Source organism: Peromyscus eremicus, chromosome 8a (assembly GCF_949786415.1).
Source record: "Peromyscus eremicus chromosome 8a, PerEre_H2_v1, whole genome shotgun sequence".
In the NCBI taxonomy this organism is placed as follows: Eukaryota; Metazoa; Chordata; class Mammalia; order Rodentia; family Cricetidae; genus Peromyscus; species Peromyscus eremicus.
The window spans coordinates 10,478,184-10,491,132 of NC_081423.1; the positions used below are offsets into that span (position 1 = coordinate 10,478,184).

At 48.4% G+C, this 12,949-nt stretch overlaps 1 protein-coding gene across 1 annotated transcript; it reads left to right on the forward strand.

The window, feature by feature from the left end:
- Positions 1–401: 401 nt before the first annotated feature.
- Positions 402–9,343, forward strand: Nmral1 (NmrA like redox sensor 1). Its single transcript, XM_059269154.1, has 5 exons — positions 402–597; positions 4,298–4,536; positions 7,319–7,568; positions 8,235–8,425; positions 9,062–9,343. Exons 1-5 carry the CDS (start codon positions 558–560, stop codon positions 9,239–9,241), a joined length of 900 nt encoding a protein of 299 aa, XP_059125137.1. The 5' UTR covers positions 402–557; the 3' UTR covers positions 9,242–9,343.
- Positions 9,344–12,949: the final 3,606 nt, after the last annotated feature.

Here is a 12,949-nt window from a genome sequence, read left to right on the forward strand (position 1 = left end):
TCCATCTCCCACCCCAGCCCCCACCCCAGTCACATGCCAAGTGTGCTCGGGACAAAACGGACCTGCACACTTAGGGCCTTGTGCTCACCCAAACGCTTAAAGCCGTAGCAGCTGCAGCGTGAAGGGAGGAACCATCCGGGAGCGGGGCGGGGAGGGGAGGGCAGATTGAGTGAGCAGAAGAAGCAGGGTCAGGACCAGGACCGCAGGGGTTCGGAAGCCTGGCAACCGGCTGACCACAAGCACGGCGCGACCGGGAGGGGCTCTGAAGGGTAGCCTGGAGGCTGCAGTGGGGGCTGGCGGCTTGCACAGGAGCGACCCCCCCCTTTCAGTGGACTCTGCGGCAGGCCGGCGGATCCCGCCAAACCCCACTCTTCCCCAACTCCCCTTCCCAGCCTTTGTGATCTGGGGCCTGCAAGAGGAGATCCAGGGCACTGGGTATTGCCAGACCGGATCTCAGAACGCATTCAGGAACCAGACGGCTCCGGGCAGAGATCCTGCCCTTCGCCAACTCTGCTACTCCGGACTCTTGGGATCGCGCTCCTCGGGCCCTGGGCCCCATGGCCGATAAGAAACTGGTGGTGGTTTTTGGAGCCACAGGTCAGTGAGTCAGGCCTGGTAAGGGCGGCCGAGCCAGGGCCTTCCGCCCATCATTTGCAGGAAGAGTGGCTGTGGTTCCCACACATAGGGGTGGGCAGGGGCGGCAAAACCTGAGTGCAGATTGGTCTTGAGTATATATATATATATATGCGGGCGTGGTGGCTCACACACCTTTAATCCGAGGCCTAAGGCAGAGGCAGGTGGCTTTCTGAGAGTTCAAGGACAGATGGTCTACAGAGCAACTTCTATATGTGTGTGTGCATGCATGTGCGCTGGCACGTGTATTTGCACAGAATACCAAAATTAAATTTTCTCCCTCCACCTCCCCAATTAACAAATTTTCTTGGTATTGTACCAGAGTATATGTAAATATTGGTCACATTTTCAAACAGCAGCTTGTTACTTTGCTTCCATACACTTACCCGCCCTCTCTACCTGTTTTCCTTTCAGATATATTAATTCTTAAAAACAAAAAAACAAAAAACTTCCAGGGCTAATGATTCCTAGGACTTCCCAAATCCTGGGCAAGGGCAATACCTCTGAATTATATGCTGAACTGCTGAATCGTGTGTGGTGGTCGTGAGGTTCTTCATCTATTTATTTTATGTTGTGGTGTTTTTCAAGCATGTGTGTCTGTGCACTGCGTGTGCGATGCTTGACGAGGCTAGACATGGATACTGGATCCCCTGGATTTACAGTTATGATTGTCAGCCAACATGTGAGTGCTGGGAATCATGCCTTGGCCCTCTGTATGAGCAGCCTTAACTGCAAAGCCGCCTTTCCAGCCCCATTATTTATTTTATTTTGAGAAGGTTCTTACTATGTAAACATGTAAAGATTTAAGGCTAATCTCATCATTTGGGAGCAGAAGCAGGTGGAACTCTGACTTCTAGGCCAGCCAGGGTTACATAGCAAGACCCTTCTCAAAATAAATAATGGTACTGGAAAGATTGGAAAGATGCCACACACACACACACACACACACACACACACACACACACACACCCGGCTGTCCTGGAACTCGCTCTGTAGACCAGGTTGGCCTCAAACTGACAGAGATCCACCTGCCTCTGCCTCCTGAGTGCTGGGATTAAAGGTGTGTGCTACCACTGCCTGGTTATATCTTTATTCAAGAGAAGTCTCACTATGTAGCCCAGGTGGCCTTGAATTTGTTAAAACACTTATTAAATTTTATGTTGTGGTTGTACACATTGCCACTGGGCACATTTGGAGGTTGAAAATACAACTTTCAGAAAAATTGGTTCTCTCTTTCCACCATTTGGGTCCCAGAGATGGAGCTCAGGTGTTAGGCTTGGCCTCAAGCCCCTTTACCCACCAAGCCACTCAATGGTTCAAGGCCTGGAACTTCTGGTCCTGCTTCCTCAGCCTCCTCAGTGATGGCCTGTGGTCCACTATGTTTGTGGTGCAGGAGATGGAAGCCAAGGCTTCACACCAGTCAGACACTCTACCCCTGACTTGTGCCCCACCCCCACCCCCATGTTATAGTTAAAAAAAGTTTTGATTTTGGTTTTGGTGTCTTGAGGCACAGTCTCACTTTGTAGGTCTGGCTGGCCAGGAACTCACTATGTATGTATACCAAACCGGCTTTGAACTCAGAGATCCATCTACTCCTGCTTTCTGAGTGCTGGGATTAAAGGCTTGTGCCACCACACCTGGCCCAATTTCCCTTTTTTAAGGTGGATGGTGTCATCCAAGGTGCCCTCCCTCGTCAGCTCCTGGAGTAGCTGAGACAACAGGTAGACTGGCCACTGCCTGGTTAGAAAATGTTATAAAAGGAGGCTGGGATGCCGGGCGGCGGTGGCGCACGCCTTTAATCCCAGCACTCAGGAGGCAGAGGCAGGCGGATCTCTGAGTTCAAAGCCAGCCTGGTCTACAGAGCACATTCTAGCACAGCCAAGGCTCTTACACAGAGAAACCCTGTTTTGGGAAAGAAAAATAAATAAATAAGTAAGTAAGTAAGTAAGTAAATAAATAAATAAATAAATAACTAGAAGCTGGAGAGGTGGCTCAGGGTTAGAGCACTTGCTCTTGGTTGGGTTCCTAGCAACCCCACCGGACTGCTCATAACTATCTATAATTCCAGTTCCAGGGCATCTGAGAACATCTTCTGGCCTCCTCAGGTACTGCACACACAGTACACATACATACATACATGCAAGCAAAATACTGATACACATAATAAAGATAAATAAAACTTTTTAAAAAATTAAAAAGGACACACATGTGCTGCTAGTTAGAAATGTAGATGTAGGCCAATGAGATGGCTCAGCAAGAGGAAGTGCTTGCCACCAAAACTGACCACTTGGACCTTCACTTATGCATGTGCAAACACACACACACACACAGTATAAATATGTGGAAAAACAAAAATGTAGATTAATCTTGAACTGACAGAAGTCAGTCACCAAAGGCCACAAATGTGATTCCATTTGCATGAAAGTCAACAAAGGGCAAATCCCAAGTAAATTAACGGTTGACAAGTTAGTGGACGGGAAATGGAGATGAGGCTCTTTTGGGGGTGAGGACACAGGATGGTAGAAGTGGATAAAAATGGTTACACAAGCCAGGCGGTGGTGGCGCATGCCTTTAATCCCAGCACTCAGGAGGCAGAGGCAGGTGGATCTCTATGAGTTTGAGACCAGCCTGGTCTACAAAGTGAGTTCCAGGAAAGGAGCAAAGCTACACAGAGAAACCCTGTCTCAAAAAAACAAACAAAAAACCAACAACAAAAAATGGTTACACAATTCAGTGATTATATTAAAAAGCATTTTATTATACATTTTATCCCTTTGTTATTTTGTATGCATATGTATGGTGCTCGGGCTTGAGTCTAGGGTCTCATGCATTCTAGGAAAACATACTACCACTGAATTACACCATTAGCCCTTGATTTATACATTTTAAAAAGGCGAGGGCTGGAGAGATGGCTCGGTGGTTAAGAGCACTGGCTGTTCTTCCAGAGGTCCTGAGTTCAATTCCCAGCAACCACATGATGGCTCACAACCATCTGTAATGAGATCTGGCGCCCTCTTCTGACCTACAGGCAAATATGCAGGCAGAACATTGTATACATAATAAACAAACATTTTAAAAAGGCAAAGAGCTGCTTACAGAAGACCTAACTTCAATTCCCAGCACTCAGGTTGGGCCGCTCACAACTGTCTGTAACTCTGGTTTTAGGGGATCTAATGTCCCTTTCTGGCTTCCATGGACACCAGACACGTATGTGCTACACATGCATACATGCAAACACTCATACACATAAAATACATCTTAAAAATAAAAGCAAACAGCATGCTGTGGTGGCTCATCCTGTATTCCCAACGTTCTGGAGAATGAGGTCAGAAGAAAAAACATTCAAAGTCTCTAAATAAAAAAACCTAGTAAGGAAGCTGAATGTGGTAGTGTATTTCTTTAATCCTAGCACTTGGGAGGCAGAGGCAGGGGGATCTCTGTGAGTTCAGGGCTAGCCTGGTCTACATCTTTATTTGAGGTCAGCCTGGACTACACAGTGAGATTCTGTGTAGCAACCTCCCCCCAAATCTAGAAAACCTAAAAGTAGTTTAAGAACACTGATGTGTTTCTGGACATTTTTGCCCTGGTGGAGCAATCCCTTCTGGGCTCTACTCTCTCTGACTCTGGCAGTTGTGACTCCAGAGATCTTTTTGACTCTTCACAGGGGCCCAAGGTGGCTCAGTGGCACGCACAGTGCTGGAAGATGGGACATTCAGGGTTCGAGTGGTAACAAGGAATCCTGAGCAGAGAGCAGCCAAAGAACTGAAGCTGCGGGGCGCTGAAGTTGTGCGAGGAGATCAGGACGACGAGGCTAGCATGGAGCTGGCACTGACGGGAGCTCACGCCGCCTTCATTGTGACCAACTACTGGGAAAAGTGCAGCCGGGACCGAGAAGTCAAGCAGGTGAGGGTTGAGGAGACGGGGGCTTGGTTCAGTGTGTCTCGGACAAGGCCTGGGGACCCCAGCTGATCCAGAAGGCAGCTTGGACTTGCCAGGGAGGGCTAAGCACTTCAGGCCTTGCTCTTTTCTTGTTGCTCTTCAAATACAGATGAAGGACACCCTTGCCTAGCTCTTGAACCCTTGCATGGTAAACCACTACACCCTACATCACATGGGACAAAGGTCTGGTTGGAACAGTTTGTCTCCTTAGTCCTGGGAAACCCTTGTGAGCCCCCTGGGACTACAGTAACCATACTCTAGTCTAAAGCTACAGAAAGTAGCTCACAGTTCTAAAAGTTGGACATCCAGATTAAGTTGCCTGTTATTGCTTGATCTTTGGTCTTTTTTGGGGACCTGCCCCACCCAGCTCCAAATAAATCACACATGGAGGCTTATTCTTTTTTTTTTTTTTTTTTTTTTTTTTTTTTGGTTTTTTTGGTTTTTTCGAGACAGGGTTTCTCTGTGTAGCTTTGTGCCTTTCCTGGAACTCGCTTTGGAGACCAGGCTGGCCTCGAACTCACAGAGATCCGCCTGGCTCTGCCTCCCGAGTGCTGGGATTAAAGGCGTGCGCCACCACCGCCCGGCTGAGGCTTATTCTTAATTATGACTGTCCAGCCTTAGCTTGGCTTTGTCTTGCCAGCTTTTCTTAACTTATCCCATCTACCTTTTGCTTCTGGGCTTTTCCCGTTCTCTTACTTCTGTAAATCTTACTCTTACTCTGTGGCTTGCTGTGTAGCTGGGTGGCTGGTCCCTGGAGTCCTCCTCCTCCGGCTACTTCTTTCACTCTTCTCTTCACTCTTCTCTTCACTCCTCCATCTCTTTTCTTCCTCCTCCCAGATTTCTCCTCCTACATATTCTCCCTGCCTGCCAGCCCCACCTATCTCTCTCCTGCCTCACTATTGGCCATTCAGCTCTTTATTAGACAGGCAGAGTAACACAGGTCCACGGAGTTAAACAAATGCAACATAAACAACAGTAACACCCCTTAGATAATCTTCCCCAACAGTTGCCAGCAAGGTCACAGTCCCTTCTGGCACTCCAGGAAGAGTGCTTCCTCGGCTCTTCCAGCTTCTGTGGCTCTAGATGTATCTAAGCTTATGTATCACACCAGTACATGCCTCTATATTCTCCTGGGTTCTTGTGGGTTTTATTTTGGCAGGGAAGGATAAAACAAGGTCTTCTATATAACCCAAGTGGGCCTGCAACTTGTAATCTTGAATGCTAGCATTATAGGCATATGCCACCATGCTTGGCTTATTATTATTATTTAATTTTTAAAAATTATGTTTATGGCATTGTCTGTTACTTTTCTGTTGCTGTGAAGGGACACCATGACCAAGGTAACTTATATTTATTAGGGCTAATGGTTCCAGAGGATTTGAGTCCATGATCATCATGGCAGGAAGCATGGCAGTGGAGGAGTATCCTGATCCATGGGTGTGAGGTTCAAAGAGAGCCACCTGGGAATGGTATAGGCTTTTGAAACCTCAAATCCCATCCCCAGTGACACACTTTCTCCAACCAAGTCATACCTCCTAATTCTTCCCAAACAGTCCCACCAGTGGGACCAAGTATTCAAGCCTCGGGGGGCTGTTCCCATTCAAACCACCACAGGTGTCTTGTCCGCATGTCTGTCCGTGCACCTCTTGCATGCAGTGTCCACAGAGACCAGAAGAGGGCATCAGATTCCCCTGGAGCTGGAGTTACAGACATTGTGAGCTGCCATGTGGGTGCTGGGAAATGAACCTGGGTTCTCTGTAAGAACAGCCAGTGCTTTTAACCAATGAGCCATCTCTCCAGCCCCATAGCTCTCTTCTCTTAGGAGGATATTTATTTTGGATTTTAGGATTCATGTGATTAATCTAAGATAATCAAATCTCAAGACTGTTAATGCTATTATCTAAAAGACCCTGTCCCCAAATCAAGTCATATTTAAAAGCTTGCAGGGGTAAGGTATGAGCAGATCTTTTAGGGGGCTGCGATTACATATCCCCAACTTTAATGGCATGGATCATTGTTTATTAACCAGTGGGGTCACAACGGTTGGACCACTTGTCCTGGGTCACACAGCCCAGATGAACCTGAGTGGCCTTTGTGCTTAGCCATCAAGCTGTAGCATCTCCAAAGATGACTCTGGCCGGGCGGTGGTGGCGCACGTCTTTAATCCCAGCACTCGGGAGGCAGAGCCAGGCGGATCTCTGTGAGTTCGAGGCCAGCCTGGGCTACCAAGTGAGTTCCAGGAAAGGAGCAAAGCTACACAGAGAAACCCTGTCTTGAAAAACCAAAAAAAAAAAAAACAAAGATGACTCTGAGCTCACCAATCAAGTCAGCTAAGTTCTGCAGTCAGCAAAGATGGGGTATGCACATCAAAAGGTTTCTAGCACCCCTTCTCAAGGCAGGCTTGCTCCTTTTTCTTTTTTTCTTTTCTTTTTAAGATAGGGTCTTTGTAGCTGAAGTTGGCCTTGAACTCCTGATTTTCCTGACTTCACCTCTGACCTCACTTTCCCCTAGTGTGCACCATGAGGTATAGTTAAGAAAACCCATGATTTTAAAGGTGACCCTGGAGTTTGAAAGCTTAGTGTAGTGCTGTATGTGAGCATTATTCCAGAGCAGAGGACTTGGTAGGTGGTCTGGCTTTTAGCATCACAGGTAGGGGAGTCATGGAGTTAATCCACGTGTAGGGGAGGAAGGTCAGGGACACACAGCCTTTCTCTTACCCTTGTGGTCTCTCCTTCCTGCTTCCCAGGGCAAGCTTCTAGCAGATCTAGCCAAACGCCTGGGCCTCCATTATGTCGTCTACAGTGGCCTGGAGAACATCAGCAAGCTGACGGCGGGAAGGTTGGCAGCAGGCCACTTTGATGGCAAAGGGGAGGTGGAGGAGTATTTCCGAGACATTGGTGTTCCCATGACCAGTGTGCGGCTGCCTTGCTATTTTGAGAACCTTCTTTCCTATTTCCTGCCCCAGAAAGCTGCAGATGGAGAGAGTTACTTGCTGGGTGAGTGTGCCCCACCTTACACAGTGAAATACAGTTTGCAGCATATGAAGTAACAGGTTTGGCCAAATGTGGGGCTATCACCAGATCACTTTGTGTCTAAGCCCAGGCTCCCTGACATTAGGCTTGAGACTGGGAGAGTCATCTAACTTAGGTAGGCCTCGACTTAAATTCTGTGAAATGGGTTTAACACAATGGTCCCTTGGAGTAATGAGAAAACCAACCAAGGTTATTACTGCTCTCAGAACGGGAAGTGGAAGATGTAGATAGTGTCTGCCATCCAGTCTGTAAACAAACTGGATGCCTGACTCAGCTTGGAAGGAACCTCAGCCAACTTGTGTCCTTCCAGTCGGTCAGTGGATTAGAGCAGGAGGTACTAGAGGCCAAAGCTGGAGGGGCTGCTGCCTGCTGGCCATTCTCTGCCCTGTGACTGTCACTCATCTTCATGTGAGGATACAGGTGTTGGCACAGAGTTTAGGAGTCCGATCCGCCCAGTGAACGACAGACCACTGGTACAGACTTAGAGTTTGTAGAACTTGAGGACTGCTACACGAAGACAGACCAACACTGGTATGTGTGGATGCCCAGAGGACTGGCTGCTGGGAAACCAGCTGCCAATCTCTCCCCGAGGAACTCTGTCCCTGCTAGCACACGTATCTGTCCTCACAGAGTTGCCCATGGGTGATGTCCCCATGGATGGAATGGCGGTGAGTGACCTGGGCCCCGTGGTGCTCAGCTTGCTGAAGAAGCCAGAAGAGTATGTAGGCCAGAACATTGGACTCAGCACCTGCAGGCACACTGCAGAGGAGTATGCTGCCCTGCTGACCAGACACACTGGCAAGACTGTACACCATGCAAAGGTGGGTTCCTCCCTCCCCAGAGCTGTGAAGCCCCAGATCTTGCAAAATGTACCTAACTCCCAAAGGGTTATTATTATTGTTTTGTTTGTTTTGAGACAGGCAGGTGGATCTCTGTGAGTTCGAGGCCAGCCTGGTCTACAGACTGAGTTCCAGGACAGCCAGGGCTACACAGAGAAACCCACCTGGGGTGGTGAGGTGGGGTGGATAAGTAATAGAAAGGGCACTAAGTGGCCATGTTGCTTTAAAAAGAGGTGGGACTAAGCCAGGGTTGTGGAGGACCTAAGGAGCTCAAGAGTTCAGATTGGTTTGAAAGAAAAAGGAATAGTTTTGGCTTTTGAACAAAGAAGTGATGTAGCTGATTTCAGCTCTGAGAGGCACTGATGGGTTTCATCTCATGACTTTGAAAGAACAGCCTTTAAACTGATCGGTGTCAGGTAGCCTGTGAGGAGCCACGGTTTCCATACTTCTGGCTTTCTAGTTGGTAGTGTTCGCGTGGCCTCATAGTGAGGACCTGAGTTAGTGACTGCAGGACCAACACAGCTATACCCTGGCTTCCCAGGACTAGGCAGGAAGCCAAGCCTACCTGCCATCACCAGGGCTGTGGAGGAAATAGGCATGTGGGCTTTCTGTTTCCAGACAACTCCTGAGGAATATGAGAAGCTTGGCTTCCCAGGGGCCCGAGACTTGGCCAACATGTTCCGTTTCTATGCCCTGAAACCTGACCGCAACATTGATCTAACCCTGCAACTCAACCCCAAGGCCCAAACGCTGGACCAGTGGTTAGCACAGCACAGAGGGGACTTTGCACAGCTGTGATCCTGAAGCCCTCAGCTGGGGACGAAGAGGTACAGCCATCCTTTCTTGTGTACAGTTTTGTGGGGTTTTTGTTTTTTCCCAAATAAAACCATTGTTCTCACAGATAGTTTCCCAAAAGAAAAGGCCTCTTGTTTGTGGGAAGTGAGTTGGAGCGGCAGATGCATGAAAATGGGCCTTGATAGCATGGAAGTGCTGATAGGCGGCACCAAGTAGGCACAAGGGCTCATTTGCTATCACCTCAGCCCCGAGAAGAGCTCTGAGCAGTGTGCACACACAATCCACAGGGGATCAGGTAAAGCAGAGTCTCAGCCAGCCACCAGCAGCCTTTGACACCCGGCAGGCAGGGCCAGAGGCACTGAGGCCACCCATGCATTCGTTCTGAATGAGGACAGAAGACTGATGTAGAAGTCCTGGACCCTTGTGTTTTTCCTCTCTTCACCAGAACTCTGGTCAGGTGTAGCCAAGCTGGAAATACAGGGGGCAGGGAAAAGCAATGGGGCTAGGGAGAGGGCTCAGTGAAGTGCTGGCTGTGCAAGCCTGAGGTCCCGAGTTCGGATTCCTGGCACCCACTTACACAAACAGGCAGGTGGGGACCTATAATCACAGGAAGGTCTCTGCAGCTCACTAGCCCACTAGTCTTAACTCGAACCAGTGAGTGCCAGGCCTGCCTCACAAAATGAGGTGGGGAGTGACGAAAGGAGAGCATCTAACATCAGTTTCTGGTCTTCATGCTTACCCAGGCACGTTCACCTGTACCTGTGTGACATGTACACATGCATACAACACATCCATACAGAAAGAACAAATGAAACGTGGCAGAGCTGTGGACCACTGGAGATGAGGTGATGTTGCCTGTGTCTAAGACCAACATTATGGGTCAGCTTACCTCTAAGCCCTTCACAGGGAGCAACAAAGGCCCAGAAAGCCCAAACACCAGCTGAGATTTCATGGCAAGTCTGTGAATTTCCACCATTGTATGGGTTTGTCTAACCACTGACACACTGTCTTTTTACTGTCCTTCGCTGACATCAGACTCCGAGCAGGAAAAGGAGCAGCGATCCCACCATGCATTCTACCAGAGACTCTTGACTGAGGCATGTCCTTGACAACTAACTGCCACACCTTAAAATATGGGGTAAACAGACAAGTTATACTGTCTGCCTTGAGGCAACTTTTTGAGATGGTTTCTCTGTGTAGCCCTGGCTATCCTGGAACTTGCTCTGTAGCCCAGGCTGGCCTTAAGCTGAGAGATCCACCTGCCTCTGCCTCCCAGTGTTGGGACTAAAGGTGTGCGTGCGCCACCACTATCCTGACAAAGACAGAGAGAGAGAGAGAGAGAGAGAGAGAGAGAGAGAGAGAGAGAGAGAGAGAGAGAGAGAGGGGGCGGGAGGGCGGGAGGGAGAGGGAGAGAGGGAGAGGGAGACAGAGGGAGACAGAGAGAGAGAGAGAGAGAGAGAGAGAGAGAGAGAGAGAGAGAGAGAGAGAGAGAGAGAGAGAGAGAGACCCACAGGTTATCTCTACATGCTGCTCTATGATGCTCCACCTAAGCCTGGGAAAGCCTGCCAGAATCAATGTCCAGAGTGGACACGGAGTACCAGCCAGCTCCTCACTAGAGAGTGGCAGGATCAGGGCCATACGCTGCCCACCCCAGGTGTTTACTTATCTGGTTCTACCTCCTGGGCTGTTGTGAAGACACGGCCAACCCACTTGTACAAAATAGTGCCTAGCACTTCAAGTGCCCTGTGTTTCGTCTGCCACACCAAGGCAGAGCCCTGCTAACCTCCACGTGCCCTTCAGCTTGGTTTGTGTTCCTCTGAATGGTAGCCTCCACTGCAGAGCACAGTGGGAGCATCCCAAGTTCCCAATTTTCCCTGTATTACAAACCATTTTACCAAAATGAGACAGTCATGCCCACCTCTTCATTTTCCCATCTCCTGCCATAGCTAAATGTCTCGAGGCACAGACTCTTCCTCTACATACAACTGCAGACCTTGGACAGTATTATGTTTGGCCACAAACAGCACAGGAAACCTCCTGTAATCCCAGGAGGCAAGGTGCTGAGGACCCAAACAGAGGGGACAATCAGTCCTCCAGGTCTCATGTAACCTGTGGCCTTAAATTCACTATGTTGCTAAGACTGGCCTTGAATTTCTGCCTCCATCTCCCATATGATGCTCTAGCATTTTCAAGTAGACTATCTTATACCCTAGTTCCCGCTCAGAGGCTACAAAGTCTAAAAACAAATGACTCAGGAGTTATGTGTAGAAATAAGCCCACCTAGGCCTGGAGATGAGACTTCATTCTGTAGATGCTGCCTAGGCATCTTTTATCCACCTAAGAGTCCTCAACAAGTCAATAATGATGCCCTAGCCAAAAGACCCACCTACCTCTTCCAAGTCTCTTCCTAGCCTCTGAGACCTGGCTGACTTCTTCAGAAAGAAACCTTCCTGAGAACATTGTCTAGCCCCACTACTGTTGCGTCCCAGTGTTTAGTGTGGTACCTGGCCCACACTGCATACTCACAGCAGGTATATCACAAAATAAACATTTTACTGCAAAAAATATTGGCAGGTATTCAAGTTAACAGAACGTTACTCTTGAATCTTTTTTACCCATCAGCTTTTCCCACCCATCTCTTCCCTACCATCTCTTTCCTGCTCAGCCAAGCCCAGTGAATCCTTCCATACCTCTCTCTGCTTATCTCAAAAGCCATTAAGGCTCTGCTGGAAGCCCGGACTAGTGAAAGTACACTAAGCAAAACTATATATATATGCTTTGTTTTTTTTTTTAAAGACAGAGTTTTGGTGTGTAACCCTAGCTGGTCTGGAATTTGCTAAGTAGACCTGGCTAGCCTCAAATTCACAGATCTGCTTGCCTCTGCCTCTAAGTTCTGGGATTAAAGGCATGTGCCCCAATACTCAGACAGCAATAAGCAAAAACCAACCTGCGGGAATTGGGTCTCTCCTTCCACATATGGGTCCCAGGGACTGAATTCAGTTCATCAGGCTTGTTGGCAAGCACTTTTACCCAGTCATCCTGCCAGGTTCAGAAAGTTTAATATGGGGGATTGGTGAGATGGCTCATCAGTTAGGAGCATTTGCTGCTCTTGTAGAGGACCTGAGTTTGGTTCCTAGTGCCCACATAGTAGCTAACAACCAATTCCTTGTTATTTCAGTTCCAGAAGACACAACACCCTCTTCTGGTCTCTGGGCACTGCACACAAGTGGTGCATAGATGTGTGTGGACAAAACTCCCATATGCAGGTTTTTTGGTTTTTGTTTTTAAATGTAATATAGGAAAATGCAGCTAAGGGAATAGCTCAGTGGAACACTTGCCTAGCATGCCTGAGGTCCTGGGTTCAACACCAGGTTTAAAAAAAAGGAGTTCTAGCTTGGACTACATAGCAAAACAAAGACTGAAAAATAGAAAAATCATCGAAGGACACAGTGAGCACATGCACATTTCTCAGCTGGGCTCTCTAATCTACTAGGTTCAAGAGTTTACACACAGAGGAACATTGTCTCCTGGCAAGGGCCTGTTCTGGAAATGGGGGTAGGGGATCTACTGTCAGGGCACTAGGTCCACCTTGCTGGCATCAAGAGGAATCTGAACTAGCAGACGCTGCTAGCTGACTTCTCCTGCTGCTGGCTCTGCTGGGCCACCTGTAGAAGCTAGTTTGAACTCTCAAAGAAGAAATGACCACAGTTT